Raw genomic sequence first — 15,129 nt, 5'->3', positions numbered from 1 at the left:
GGGTGTAGATGGGGGTAACCACGTGCCCCCCGGTATTTGTTCAATGCAAGAAATGTAACCCAAAAGCCGAGTGAACAATCAGACATTCCCACACCCAGTGACCTGCACCCCAGGGCAGCTCCTGGCCCTTTCCAAAGCCTCAAAGCCCAATGCTGAGATGCACGTATGAGGCCACACGCAGTGCTCAAACCTTCTCACATTCTTTCAATCCACTTATTCGTAGCAGAGCCCTGCACGGAGGCGGACGGGGGAGGCTGAGCAAGCCCTTCCAGCTAGGACCCCCACATATCTATACTGAGGACCAAGTGTGACAGGCACAGGCAGGAAAGTGATGTTCCTCAACTGGGCAATGCTTTGGCTTCCGAGTACATCAATCTCTGCAAAATGATTGCACAACAAAGTCTTGAAATGAAACTAATTCATTGCTGCTCTCCAGCCTCAGGAATCAAATGAGTAACTCTGCAGTGATTAAAACAACGTCCTGGTAAAAATAAACAAGAAAGGACATTTAATAGGAATGCTTCGTAGTTAAAAATATATCTTGTCTGAGGTCGTTCAGTTTTTAATAGGAACAGCCACGCGTGCCCCACGGTGATCTGATTTGGTATTACTCCGGTCCTGTTGCGGGTGATCATGGCAGTCACAGATGGTTGGAAGGGGGTTTTCTTCCCAGTTCAAAATCATCCCCAGGATTTTGCAGACTGAGCATCTGCTGTTGGCCTCACCGCAGAAAACACAGCTCCGAGGAAAAAGGCAGGAATAGGAACATCCGACTACACGGAGGGATTTGGGGTCCCTCTTCTCTTCACTCAGCAAGACTGACAAGGAGGACGCTTAACTTTTTCTTTCTAAAAGGGGCATTTCTACAGCAAAGGGGAGGCTCGAGCCAGAGGCGGTCACGCTGAGCACCAGGCAGGCACAGAGCTGATGCTGAAGAAAGGGCCGGAGGTGAGAAAAGTAGGCAGAAGGAGTACTGTAAAGGATCATAAAAGCTGCACATACATTTTCCTTGCCTGAAAACGTCTTTGTGCTTTTATGGCAAGGAGCTGCTACAATTACAGCTTCTTTTATAAGCGAAGCACAAACCAGATAATGAGCAAACCTCCCACCACACAAAGGAGGCGATGAAGGCGTTCCGTGAGCCCTGATGGTCAGGCTTCCCCGCAACAGCCAAAGGCAGAGAAAATTGTTAAAACCCATCTCCGTTTCACCCACTTCAGGAGTGTGAGCTGCTCACAGCCTGCTTTTTCTTCCCAAAAGCGCAAAAAGGATTACACCAAAAATGATTGTGCCTACACAGACAGCGAGTGAAAACCCTTCAGCCAGACAAAGCAGCAGCTCGCACGTCCCGACCTGCAGAACAAGCCCATGGCTGCATCATGCCTGGTCTGGAGGAGTAAAGAGAGGGAATAACAAAGGGTTTGCAAGGGAAGAAAAACAAGCAAGACATTGCCAAATCCGGACAACTAGGTAATGCACCGCGGAGGTTCATGATTTCAGTGACACGTGGGAAAATCAAGAGCTCCTGCCAGCCTTCCTCTCCCTGACCCCAACATCCGCTGGGAGATGGGGGAGTTTGATGCAGGCGCACGCAGGTGTGCAAGCCTAGGGCTTCCAGCTTTTCTGGCAACCAAATTCGTAATTTTCTGAGAGAGGTGCCCCTCTTTCCCTGCACATGAGCAAGCATGGAGGTTCAGATGGCTTGGCAGGGAAAGGAAAATCAGGCTTTTTCCCACTCCGCAGCCCTTCCCCTGGGTCAGGAAATCAAAGCCCGTTGCTCTGAACAGCCGGTGCGCCGCTGCTCCCACCCCTCTACAATGTACCAACCGAAGCCACTGCGCAGGCACGCTCTATGTCCATAGCTCAAGTCTTCCAGCAACGTGATACACCAGCACCAGCTTCCACAAATTGACTGTTTCTCAAGGTTGGAAAAGACCTCCAGGATCATCAAGTCCAACCCCCAACCCAACACCCCAGGCCTCCTAAACCATGGCCCCAAGTGCCACGGCTACACATTGTTTGAACCCCCCGACGGACGGTGACTCCCCCACCTCTCTGGGCAGCCTGTGCCAAGGCCTGAGCACTCCTGCAGTGAAGACATTTTCCCTAATATCCAACCTAAACTTCCCCTGATGCTTCTTGAGTCCGTTTCCTCTCATCCTGTCACTTGTTCCTTGGGAGAAGAGACCAGCCCCCCCCTCACTACAGCCCCTTCTCAGGCAGTTGCAGAGAGCGACAAGATCTCCCCTCAGCCTCCTCCAGGCTAAACCCCCCCAGCTCCCTCAGCCCCTTCCCATCACACTTGTTCTCCAGACCCTGCCCCAGCTTCGTTGCCCTTCTCCCCAGGCTGGGTGTCCTCGTTTTAGCTGGGAGAGAGTTAATTTTCTTCACAGTAGCTAATACGGGGCTCTGTTTTGGATTTGTGCTAAAAACAGTGTTTGTAATGCGGAGATGTTTTAGTTGTTGCTAAGTAGTGCTTTTCAGCTTCCCATGCTCTGCCAGCGGCACAAGGAGCTGGGAGGGGGCACAGCCGGGACAGCTGACCCCAGCTGACCCCAGGGATGTCCCACACCATATGGCGTCATGCTCAGCGTATAGAGCTGGGGGGAGAAGAAGGAAGGGGGGGACACTCGGAGTGATGGCGTTTGTCTTCTGAAACCACCATTCCGCATGATGGAGCCCTGCTTTCCTAGAGATGGCTGAGCACCTGCCTGCCCATGGGGAGGAGTGAAGGAATCCCTTGGTTTGCTTTGGTTGCGCGTGTGGCTTTTATTTTACCTATTAAACTATCTTTATCTCAACCCATGAGTTTTCTCACTTTTACTCTCCTGATTCTCTCCCCCATCCCACCAGGGGGGAATGAGCGAGCGGCTGTGTGGTGCTTGGTTGCTGGCTGGGGCTAAACCCCAACACTGGGGTACAGGGGTTTCAGAGCTTTGCCAGGGTGCCTTAGAAAGGGGAATGTAAAGGAGCCGACGCAGGCAGGCAGCCCTGGGGGGAGTACAGATACTTATTTGCTTTAACTGAGATGAGGCTCCTAATATTTACCAGGAACTGGTGCCCGCCAAGTGCTGCTGTGATCAGGATGCTGAACGATCTGGCTTCACACTCAAGAGAGCAGGGATGTGGGATGCTCCTGCCAAGTGCCATTTCCAGCTACTCCTGTCATTGGGGACATAATATAGGTGGAAAAGAGAAGCAGGTTTTTGCTTTACTGATTTACTAATCTACTTTACTACCCATTTTCTACTGCCACGTGAGCAACTGGAGATAAGTGTCCCCTCGGAGTCCATCAAGGAGGGAGAAAATAGAGAAAACGAGGAAGCATTTTCTTTGGGGTGACAAACCTGCGTGCCACCAGCCTGATGCAAGCTGGACCCAGCACCCCACCATCAAAGCCCAACGCGTCCCTCCCCACCATGAGTCTCCAGGCACACAGGAGATGCAATTGCATCGTGATGGAAGCTGGGCAGCAGGTCTTACGGAAATAACCTCCCAAGAGCACCCAGCAGACTGCGTGTCTCTGCATTTCTTCGTCAAAGCAGCCTATTTTGGGAGATCCCATCCTTCTGGGAACTGGGCGGGCTTCTGCTAAATCGTTTGCGCCATGGCACAGCCAGAAAACACCCAGCTCACGTCTGCGATTGCAGCAAGCACACAACACTAGCACAAAATGGGAAGCCCCCATCCTGCCCCCAGACAGCCGGTGTCCCCAGGGAGGCAATGGGTTTCCCCGCTCGGGGCTCCAGCAGCTCCCAGTCCCAGGGCTACGCACAAACGCTGCCAAAGCCCAGGGTCACACGGGAGGACCTGCCACTTCCACGCCTCCTGGTCTGGGTAGATCATACTACTTTCATTTTTGCCTCCAGCTGCATTTTTTGCCTTCTCCTGTGGGATGCAGTTGGTCATAGACCTGCCATTTCATAGACTAACATCTTTGAGCAGCACCTCATCAACAGGGGAAAGTGTTTAGCGGCAGCATGGCAGGATAGGGATGGAGTGGGACAGAGGGGAAAGGGCCTCTCCCAACTTCTAGGGTCTACAGATAATCCTCTGATGCATATGGAAACAAGACTCTTGGCTTAAATATGGTTTTTCATCTTTTGTGCATGTGATGACTTATTCCAGCAGGGCTGCCAGCAGCCCGCAGTTTATTTTTAAAACACTAAACAAGAAAAGTCCAGGATATATAACAAGCGCCCTGGGTTTCTAGGGAAGCATTCTGCAGAAGCTAAAAAAAGAAGGTTGCTTTCCAGGTCAGCTTGGCCATGCACAGAGGCCCCATAGGGGACTGTGAGGTTAGAGACAGATTCTGACCTCGATTTAGAGAAATGCTGAGCAGGCACGTCGCACACCAGCTGGATCCCAAATTCACGCTAGGAATGGGCACGCAAAAGGCACACCCTGCCTTGGCAGGTACCCGTGCACGGCGGCTGGGCAGCTGCTCGAATGACTGCCACTGCCTCCCTTGGAGCCCAGAGGGCTGAGACCCCGCCTGGCTCGACACACAGATGAAGCATCTCAGCTCGCAGCTGCCTGGCCAGGCTGGGCTCCATGTTCCCCCCTGCCGCAGGCAGCCCAGCCTTCAAGGATATTGTAAAAAGATATTGCATTGCTTCTTAAAGAGGATTTAGATGAAACCAGCACCCCTAGCTGGGAGGTAGCAGGGAAGCGGTGCTGGGATGAAGGATGTGGCTCTCCCTCAAGGTGACAGCGCTCCTAATTGTGTCACTCCAGCTGGCAGGATGGAGGATGCGACCCAGTTTTGGTGCCTCTTATGTGGCTCGCAGCGGTGCCGACACACTGGAAAAACTAAATTTAGGAGCCAAACAGGTGCAGTGTTACACACACGGCCAGGGCTCACTCTGTTACGAGACGGCCAGAGAATCAATGCCGTCTGCTCACCGCATGCGTTACAGCATCGCTGCAAAGCCCTCGCCGCCTGAGTGGGAAGCGTTACCAAGTCACTCAGAATAAAATTGCCACTAAATGCTGTTTGGAGGGGAGGGGGGGGGGAAAAAGCAAATCCTGGCTCTTTCTCAGGCATTGTAGGAAATGAAAACGGCTATTGCTGCCTGGTAGAGAGTCCAATTACGAATAATGTGCGTCCTCTCCCTGCACAAAGGATGAAAGGCATCAGAGCTGGTGGTGACACTTTAAGACCAGAGATGTAAGAGCGAATCTGAGCCTCATTGCAAGCCCAGCTTTACCCCAATAAAGAAACACTTTCTGCAGTCAATTGCCTTGCAGCGTAGCTTGAAGCCCTGCTATTGATCTAGCATCTGCTACAAGCAGATAATCATCGTCGCTGTGCTCTGGCTTCTACAACGGGATCTAAAAGCACTTTCCAGAAGATGGTTGAGGGTTGTTTTTCTGCTCTCACCCACGGTGGCAGGCAGGCAGAGGTTTGTGGGGGAGCCCATGAAACTCTTGCAGGTTTGTAGAATTTGAAGGCCAGAAAAGACCCATTAAATCACTCTGACTTGTTCATCTCGCAACCCTGTAAACTTCAGCTCGCCGAGGTGTATTCCCTGCGAGGCTCTGCCTGCCGCTCCAGTCCCAGCCCTCACACAGCCATTTCATACCCTGCGATTTCCTTCCCCCAGCGAGGTACTAACATATCACCATCAAGCCACCACTCAGTCCTGCCCTTCTGTAAGACAGACAGCAAGAGCTGCTGAAATCCCCAGCACCAGGCACTTTTCTCCTGTCCCCGGAAGGTTTCTCAGAGTTTGGCTCACTGAGGTCTGAATCCCAACAGCTCCCGAGCTCCCAGCCGCTTCCCAGCAGCGTGAGGAGGTTTTGGGTCAGGCACCCTCCTCTGAGTTTAGCAAGAAGCAGTCAGAAGTAGGTGAAATCGGGCTGCCAGCACCTGCAAACTTCCCCCTCCCCACCAGCACAAGCACTTCTTATCCACTTGGCAGATTCCTCTAGTCTCCAAAGGAGAAAAGGATGGGAAATTAAAAATAAATGAACCAAGAGATACACATCCATCAGGAGCCAGGCGTTGTCAGCCCAGGTCCCTGTGCAACTACTTCTTTAATCAAAACCTCATGCAGTTTAAACACTTGACAGAAGTCTAGAACAGAGATCTTGTTACCCTCAACAGGAAAAGCTGCAACGTTGAAGAATAAAATCACGTTTGTCTGATGGGGTCTATTTTCTTTAAAATCATGCTAAATTATGCTAAGCCTGTTCCTAATGGTGACATCTGAGGATCTGCCCTGCGGATTCTGGTGAGATGCATGGGTGTCTCGAGGGGGTCACCGGAGGTGATGGCGGGAGCAAGCTCTTGGTGCGGCAGCTGAAGATGTGCCATTTCTAAATTGGTCCGTGACGCCAGCCGTAAATTTTTAAGAGGCTCAAATCAAGAAAAGGATCGCTGATGGATGCGCTCCCCACTTGAAACTCGCTTGCGTGATGACGGACGTCAGACTACCTGGCTCACCGCTATGCCACTTGCCTGTTTGCTATTGAGAGAATATCAGAAACCTTCCAGCTTTCTAGAAACTCCTCATGTGCCAAGGCTCAGCGAGCTCTTTAAAGCCTCCCGTACGCAGGTTATCGGCCTCCCCTGGCTTGAAAATATTTGTCCCTGAGGAGCTGTTATTTCGTACCTTCCTTAGTTACCAAGGGATGGGAAGTTTCTCCCATCATTCTGCAGCTTTCCAAACACAGATGGGATTTATTGAAGTTTCTACCACTCTAAGCTCATTAACATTTAACAGCACAGCTCCAGCGACGCACCTACTCCTTGCCGGGTGCCCCTCAACAGCCCCACGGTGGCTCAGGTCTCCTGGCTGCATGGAACATCTTTGGGGGAGTTTTAAGTGACATCATCCCCAAAACAGCTCCGCCGCTGCTTTTCAGGGCCTCACCTGCACCCTGCCTCACATGGGATCGTAGCTCCCAGCATCTCCTTTCATTACAGCTGCAGTGGGTGGGGAAGCAGAGACAGCATGAGGAGGAGAGACGAAATAAAAAAGGAAAAAAAACCAGAGAAGAGTGCAGCAACACATTAAAGCCGTGCCATGGAAAACACAACCTGGAGGCCACCCGGGGATGGGTCGGATTCTTATTGGCACAGAGAGGGGAAAGCAGAAGAGGGGGCGCAAACACTGGGTTTGGTGGGGAAATGCAACACGCGACCCCGGGGTGACATTCATGGTGCCCCCTGGGCACATGCCTGCAGAGAGGAGGGTGGGAACTGGGAGTCCTGAGGCCTTCTGTGGAGAGCTTTCCTGCCCTGTGGAGAACAGGAGGGAGCATCAGCACAGCCCAGCTGGAGTCCTGCAAATTGCCCCATTTAGGCTCTGGTCCTCTAAATTGCTCTCTTAACCCAAGTACATAAATAAACACAGTGAGCACCAGGGTTTTCTTCAGAGCCATGCTCCCCCACAGCCTTTGGAGTTCATGCTTTGTCCCCAAACCCTGCAGGTTTTGTCCCAAAGAAACATGCCTGGTGCTTACCAGGGCAAACGCCTCACTATGCTTGAGGCCTCGAGATGCGCCTCTCCATCGGCTGAGCACTGCACGGAGCCGGGGTTTCCCCACCACATATTTATTCAGAGGCACTGCACAGTGAGGACAACTCGGCGCCAAACTTTGCAAGAGGCAGACCTGGCCAGAGTTCAGCAGAAACAGGGAATTAAGACACTGCACTAAATCAATGCATCCCCACCCAATTTCTACCCAAATCAGGAATTTCATGCACAGAAGGGTTTTTGACCAGGGCCCCATATTACTTATTAAGCACAGAGAGCATAGCGTGCTTGGCACTGCACAGAAATCCAGTCTTTGCACTAAAGCTCCTGCAAGCCCAAAGTAATTCAGATGCAGAAGCCATCTCAGCTGCCGGGAAGGAACTCAAATAGCAAAAGACAAAGGGAGCCTGTGCAGGGATGTAGAGGAAGACAGAAGAGCTGCTGGCTAGATGCAGGCAGGGGACACTGATCACATCAATAAAAAGGATGGGGAGGAGGTAAAGGAAGCAGGTCAGGGAAAATCCAGGGGTGGCTGGGGCCGTTCCTGCTAAAATGCACCTGATAGCAGGGGACTGTTCAGGGCTGCAGGTGCCCCAGCACCCTGCAAGAGCCTTTCAGCAGTGCCTGGTACAAGAGCCACACAACAGGACTGGCAGAGCCAGAAAATGCCAGGGAGATGCCCGGGGGCCTGGGCAGAGCAAGCGTACGGACGGAGGCACACGGACTGCGAGAGCCACCCAGCCCGCTGCAGCCGGGGAAACATCTAGTGCCACGCTCACCTCCCCAGAGCTTTCCACCAACACACCAGCTCAGGCTGCTCACTGCAAACCCATGCAGAGACGCCTTCTGCTCCCAGGCGCAGGCCCTGCACGTCTTGCTTGCAGTGCCACCTGCTGCCAACGGCAATGCTCTTCAAACACTGCAAGGGGACAACAGCAACGCAGAGCAATGAACTTCCTGCTGTTACATCAGATTTCCCTGTCCTTTAACAGCAGCCAAGCTCTTGATCCAAAAAGCAACGCTATTTCCCAAGCTGCAGGCGTCCCATGAGTTGCAGGCGTAGCAGCAGACGCTAATAAAGTACTTTTTTTCTTTCCCTTTTATGCAGTTTCTCGCTGGAGCCGGTCTCTCCCCCCAGAGACCACATCCTAAATCTTCTTGTTCATTGATTCTTTATGCTAAATGATGACTCCGAAGTCGAAATAATGTGGCATATTCTAGTTCGCATTAAAAAGTCGTGAGACTTTTTAATAATGAGTTGCATGAAAAATTAGGGAGGCTGCAACAAAGAGCTCCGACAGAGGTTTCCAAAGTGACTCACAGCCAGGAGGGCCTCGCTTTTCCAAAGCCCAGCATGAGACAATCTCAAGAGCCCCCACGCTCAGAGAGAGCCGAGTCCTCCCCCTCTGGAAAAATAAAGCCTTTTTAAGGAGACTTCCACAGGGTGAGGAATCCCTGCGGAGAGGTTTGGCGGGCGTTTTTGGGAATCTTGGCTGAGATGACATCCTGTTCCCACGAGTGCTCACAGGGAGAAGGTTTCACCCCACACCTCAGCTGTGCTGCCGAGGGTGCTGCGGGGTGCGAGTCACCTCATGCTGCAGCCGGCCTGGGCTCCCCGCTTGGCACACTGGCTCTGCAACGCTCCACAACGGAGCCGGCAATGATTCTCGCTGCCCTTGCAGGGAGGTAGCAAACCGCAGCGGTAAAGGGCAGCAGAGACTTTTCCAATCTCGGCTCCCGAAGCACCCAGCAGACAGTATGGCACCCACAGGGACAGCGAGCATCACCCATGCGCAGGTATCCCTGCTCCTGCTTAGGGCTGGCTTGCTGCCAGCTCTGCAGCTCTTTGCCAGACCCTGCAGCATGATGGAGGGGGAATTTCTTCAGGTTAACTTCTGGCTGACTGTTTTTGCTTCCTGCCATCCACAAAACCGGCTGCCAACCTATTTCAAGGGGAAGCAGCAGGCCATGTATTCAGTGCAGCCCCCCACCAGGGGCTAATGCCATTTATGCTCAGCCCCAGTGGTGACCAGGGCCTGGCTGCTGGGGTGGGAGGCACAGCAGGAGGTGGCTGAAGGATGGGTTTAATTGCTCTGTCCCCTCTCCCAAGCTCAGTTCCTAATTCCTCCTGCATCCTACGGTGGCTCCCACCTTCACCTCCTCTGTCACACCCATCACAGCCACCCCCAGCCTGGAGCTCTCCCTGCAGCACAGCTCCCTGCTCATCCTCTTCTAATGCCTAATAACTGAGCAGCACTCACCCCAGCCCAGCAGACCTCCCCAAAAGAGGTTTTTTGGTCAGTGCAGCCCAAAGGAGTTCCCCCCTGTAGCTGGCTAAGGAAGGCTAAAAACAACAGGGTGGCCGGCATGCAGGCAGCTCTTACCACATTCCAGAAGAACGGGTTGAAGGCGATGGAGAGGACAGCTGCAATGAAGCCAGAGTCGGTCACGTCCACGTAGCTGAAGAGCCGCGCCATGGCTGTCACATCCACCTGGGGAGGGAGAGCCAGTTACTGGGGGCACGGATTCCTGCAGGGGCACCGGGCATTGCACCCAAATACGGGGCACTTCATCTCAAACCAAATGCATCAGCTGCCCTGCAAGAGTGGACAAATCTTTTAACGGCCCCCAAGCAACACCTTGTTACAGCTTGCAAAGCGCTATGTCAGGCTGCAGAGCCAAGAAGAGGGGTGGGGGCTTCTCCAAGCTGGCTTCCCCCACAGCTCGGGGCCACAGGGCTCTCAGGGAGCCCTGTGTTTCCAGCAGTGCCCAGAAGGACACGGGAACTGCGAGGACACTGCTGCTGTCAGGACGAGCACCAGCCCTCCGGGGCAGCTGCCAAGCCAAGCGTGTTTCCAAGCCGCAGGAAAGGGAGCACCATCTCACAGTGCCTCGGTGTCCCTGGGAGCGGAGGGCTTTCCCAGGGATGCTGGTCTGCGTGGAAACTCCAAGCAATGAACTGTGTCAGTCTCAAACTTGCCTTCCATGAAGTAAGAGTGATGGAAACCCTCGCCACAGTGAAGGGGGATGCATTTGCATTGTAAGAAGCTGCAAAAGACTCTCCTGTCCTACTTAATGACAACAACAACAACAAAAAGCGCTGTTACTTTTCCCCCTTTCTTCTTTTAAGAGATATTTTTCCCAGGATGGCTCCCTGACATTGTCAGCATTTTTCTGTACAATAAGCCATGCTGCTCCTCCCTCCCACCCCCTCTCCTCACAGTGGTATTTGGATGAAAAACAGCCAGTGGGTTTGTTTTTTTTCCAAAAACTTTGAAAACAAAAGACAGAATAACCCAGCCCAAGCCCTTCCCTCGCTTGAATCAAAATCAAGACACCATCGAGACGTGGAAGGATTTTGCTTCCCAAACACAGCTGTGTTTGCAAGTCCTTTGGATGCCAGGGAACAGGACAGGCTTGAAAAGGCATCGGCTCCACCTCACCCATCCAGGACAGCAATTCCCACTGGCTCCTCACGAGTTCCGTGAAGGAGCCAGAGCTGCAGTGGGATTCACGGAGAGGGGCTGCTACCTGCCATCTCTCCTGGCCAAGAGCAAAAGCTCCCGCACTGTCCCAAGGCACATCCAGCCACTCCAGGTGCCTCCTGCACAGCCACGACCACTCGCAGTGCAAAGTGCATGAGCAAAGGCCATGTCGCCCCCAGAGAAACGGGGGGATCCGCACCGGGGGGCACCACTGCCTTCAAACTGCCGCAGCCCCAGCTCCCCCACGCTCCTCCATACGAGCCCTCGGATCACAGGTGCTAACGGGTGCTGGCGAGGAATAGTGGGAACAGCCCCCAGGGCAGATCCTGACCCATCTCCCCCTATTCCCACCCTCCCCGGCCTCTCCTCCCCTCCCTTTACCCCCAGCAGCCCTTTACCACCAGACCTCATCCCTTCAAACCAGCTGTCAAGCTGTAACCTGGGCACTGAGACAGCCGCTGGCGCCGGGGCCGAACTGTCTGGTCCCACTTCAATTGCAAACCCGTGGGATCAGGACAGCTTCTTTCCTCTCGTTTCGTACGGCACTGAGCACACTGCCAGCACGGGCTGAACAAAAGCTTCTTGACCTACTAACTCCTGGCTGGCAACATCGTTAACATTGCACTCACCTTCTTTTCTCCTCCTCAACAACCAAATTCACCGCTGCCAGTGGGAGGCAGATTGGCCTGTGCCTACTATGTGCTTTTAGGGATAAAAGGGGAGCCCATTAGGATGAGCTGTCTCTGCAAGCTGCTGGGACAGCCACTTAACAGGCACAGAACATTCAACTTTGCCCCCTCCTCCCTGACCGGCAATAAGTAACGGTGGCAAACGCTGCCCGCTTGCCTGCAGCCCCAAAGCCAGGGAGGATGAAAGCTGCATAGCCACCCGGGCCAGAGCTGCACGGCCACCCAGGCCAGAGCTGCACGGCCACCCAGGCCAGAGCTGCATGGCCACCCGGGTGAGAGGCAACCAGGCCAGAGCTGCACGGCCACCCAGGCCAGAGCTGCATGGCCACCCGGGCCAGAGCTGCATGGCCACCCGGGCCAGAGCTGCATGGCCACCCGGGTGAGAGGCAACCAGGCCAGAGCTGCACGGCCACCCGGGCCAGAGCTGCATGGCCACCCGGGCCAGAGCTGCATGGCCACCCGGGTGAGAGGCAACCAGGCCAGAGCTGCACGGCCACCCAGGCCAGAGCTGCATGGCCACCCAGGCCAGAGCTGCATGGCCACCCGGGCCAGAGCTGCATGGCCACCCGGGTGAGAGGCAACCAGGCCAGAGCTGCACGGCCACCCAGGCCAGAGCTGCATGGCCACCCAGGCCAGAGCTGCACGGCCACCCAGGCCAGAGCTGCATGGCCACCCAGGTGAGAGGCAACCAGGCGAGAGCTGCATGGCCACCTGGGCCAGAGCTGCATGGCCACCCGGGTGAGAGGCAACCAGGCCAGAGCTGCATGGCCACCTGGGCCAGAGCTGCATGGCCACCCGGGTGAGAGGCAACCAGGCGAGAGCTGCATGGCCACCTGGGCCAGAGCTGCATGGCCACCCGGGTGAGAGGCAACCAGGCGAGAGCTGCATGGCCACCCGGGCCAGAGCTGCACAGCCACCCAGGCCAGAGCTGCATGGCCACCCAGGCCAGAGCTGCACGGCCACCCGGGCCAGAGCTGCATGGCCACCCGGGCCAGAGCTGCATGGCCACCCGGGTGAGAGGCAACCAGGCGAGAGCTGCATGGCCACCTGGGCCAGAGCTGCACGGCCACCAGGGTGAGAGGCACCTGGGCAAGAGCTGCATGGCCATCCAGGTGAGGGGCACCTGGGTGAGAGCCGCGTGGCTACCCAGGCCAGAGCTGCAAGGCCACCCGGCAAGAGGTGCAGAGCCACCTGGGTGAGAGGCACCCGGACGACAGCTACACAGGCACCCAGGCCAGAGCTGCAAGGCCACATGGGCCAGAGCTACATGGCCACGTGGGCCAGAGCTGCACGGTCACTCAGGCCAGAGCTGCACGGGCACCCAGGTGAGAGGCAACCAGGCGAGAGCTGCATGGCTGCCCGGGCCAAAGCTGCACGGCCACCAGGGTGAGAGGCACCTGGACAAGTGCTGCATGGCCATCCAGGTGAGGGGCACCCGGGTGAGAGCCACATGGCTACTCAGGCCAGAGCTGCCAGGCCACCCAGGCCAGAGCTGCATGGGTACCTGTGTGAGAGCTGCATGGCCACCAGGGTGAGAGGCACCTGGGCAAGAGCTGCACGGGCACCCAGGCCAGAGCTGCATGGCCACCTGGGCAAGAGCAGCATGGGCACCTGGGTGAGAGGCACCTGGGCAAGAGCTGCATGGGCACCTGTGTGAGAGGCACCCGGGTGAGAGCTGCACAGGCACCCATGTGAGCCGGCAGCAGCGCCCATGGGACTCCCGTGCAGTGCTGGTGCAGCCCTTGCCACGTGGCTGGAGCGTGCCGTCGTAGCCTGGGTGCAAGCAGGCCAGGGCCGGTGGCGGGTGCGCCTCGGGCACGGGGCACCGAGCGTCCCCGGGGCCTGCTGCACCTGCAGGCACAGCCCGGGGGGGTTATCGCCACCTCTGGTGCCAACCAGCCCCGCGGAGCCCCGGGAGAGGCCGGGACGGGGGGGCCCGGGTCACCCACACACACACACAGCCGAGCGGCAGCGGCCCATCCCGGGCCCTCTCCCGGGGCCGCAGCGAGCCCGGCGCTGCCCGCCCGCCCCCTCGCCCGGCCCCGCCGGTACCTGGCCGTACTCCAGGCCGCCCAGCCCTTCGCAGCACTCCCGCGGGAAGGGCCGGCCCCCGCCTGCCGCCGCCGCCGCCCGCCGCCCCGCGACCGGCCCGGGCCCCCCCGCCATGGCCGCGGGGCCGGGGTCGCACCGCCACCGCCGCCGCCTCCCCCGCCCGGGGCCGGCCCCGCGCCGAGCCCCGCGGTGGCGCTGACAGGAAGCGTCGTCCCGCCTCCGCCTCCGCCGCCGCCGCCGCCGCCGGTCGGGCCGCGGCAGCGCGGGGGGAGCCGGGCCGGGCCGCGCCGGGCCGGGCCGGGCCGCGGGGGAAGCACTGACCTCGCCACGGGCCCGGTCGCCTCCGTCGCGGGCTGCGAGCGTGTGTCCGGCCGCGGCAGCGGGGAGGGCGGCCCGAGCTGCCGCCGCCTGGACTTCGACCCTGCCCGGTGAGGCAACCGGGCTACCCCCCCCCCTCCGACGGAGCGGGAGGAACGGGGCCCCCGGAGGACAGGGCTTCGCCCCACCGGTCACCCGGCGTAGGGCCGTGCGTGGGAGCGGGGGTGAAACACCCCGGAGGGGAGAGTGGGCAAGAAATCGGTGTGCCAGCGCTGCGGGTGGGGGCAGAGACCCGGCCCCACCGACCCCTGCCCGTACCCCTGCCCGTACCCCTGCCCGTACCCCTGCCCGTACCCCTGCCCGTACCCCTGCCCGTACCCCTGCCCCTCTTCAGCGGTTACACCAGGACCAGGGGGAGCGAAACAGCTCCAGTGGCTTCCTGGTACCAGAAAGGCCGTGGAAATTAAACATTGCATGCCCAATATTACTAATTCCAGGGCAAAATGTAAAGCCATCAAGCCTGGATGTATTCTGAGGACAATTCACTGTACCCTTTTCCCCTCAGCAAGTGTAATTTTTTTTTTTTTACTGCTGTTATTACTCCTACGAGTATTATTTCTCTTCTTCACTCCTCTCTAGGATGTTTCTGGTTGATGCACCTCATGGGCTGCGGTCCCAGACCTGCCTGCGCATGGCAGGTAGTATGATCCCCGCAGACCTCGGAGGGTCTCTGCATGGACCATCCACTTTTGCAGACCCTCCTTTGAGGGGAAATAAATTTTCTTCAGAAGGGAGTTTGATATGAAGGAAGCCTCTTGAATGAGCTGCAGATGTCCTTCCCAGAGATCTCACGGGAGTGGGGAAGGGATGGGACATCCGAGCACTCGTGCCCTTGGCGGGCACCGAAAATGCCCTTGGCGGGCATGAGTGATGGCTCACATGAAACCCTCCCTGACAAAATGGAGGTTGCGCTTCAGGAAACCCAGGGGATCCCAGCTACAGCTCTGTGCCCCATGGGAAACTGCCTTGCCTTAGTTCTGCTGCTCCAAACCCCTCGCTGCACCAGCACATCCCCACCTCCCCACCTGCAGGGTCAGCTCC

The 15,129-nt window shown here is 56.7% G+C and overlaps 1 protein-coding gene and 1 long non-coding RNA gene across 5 annotated transcripts in view; one reads left to right on the top strand and one right to left on the bottom strand.

Moving 5' to 3' along the window:
- PEMT (phosphatidylethanolamine N-methyltransferase) overlaps window positions 1-14,140 on the bottom strand; it is a 45,782-nt gene extending 31,642 nt beyond the window's left edge. Inside the window, exons 1-2 of one of the 4 annotated variants that reach the window (XM_064461482.1) lie at window positions 14,032-14,140; window positions 9,869-9,976 (exon numbers count right to left, since the gene is read on the bottom strand). In XM_064461482.1, coding sequence (XP_064317552.1) covers window positions 9,869-9,961 — 93 coding nt within the window. In that variant the 5' untranslated portion in view covers window positions 9,962-9,976; window positions 14,032-14,140. Of the gene's footprint in view, window positions 1-3,048; window positions 3,163-9,868; window positions 9,977-13,710; window positions 13,840-14,031 lie in introns of those variants that run through there. The other 3 variants (XM_064461480.1, XM_064461479.1, XM_064461481.1) reach the window with 3 other exon arrangements.
- On the top strand, window positions 14,032-14,822 carry LOC135315160 (uncharacterized). Its single transcript, XR_010374593.1, has 2 exons — window positions 14,032-14,138; window positions 14,668-14,822. It is a non-coding gene; the product is annotated as an uncharacterized LOC135315160 (long non-coding RNA).
- Window positions 14,823-15,129: the final 307 nt, after the last annotated feature.

Source organism: Phalacrocorax carbo, chromosome 10 (assembly GCF_963921805.1).
Source record: "Phalacrocorax carbo chromosome 10, bPhaCar2.1, whole genome shotgun sequence".
In the NCBI taxonomy this organism is placed as follows: Eukaryota; Metazoa; Chordata; class Aves; order Suliformes; family Phalacrocoracidae; genus Phalacrocorax; species Phalacrocorax carbo.
The sequence above is the reverse complement of the archived record's forward strand: the minus strand, read 5'-3'. Positions and strand labels throughout refer to the sequence as shown.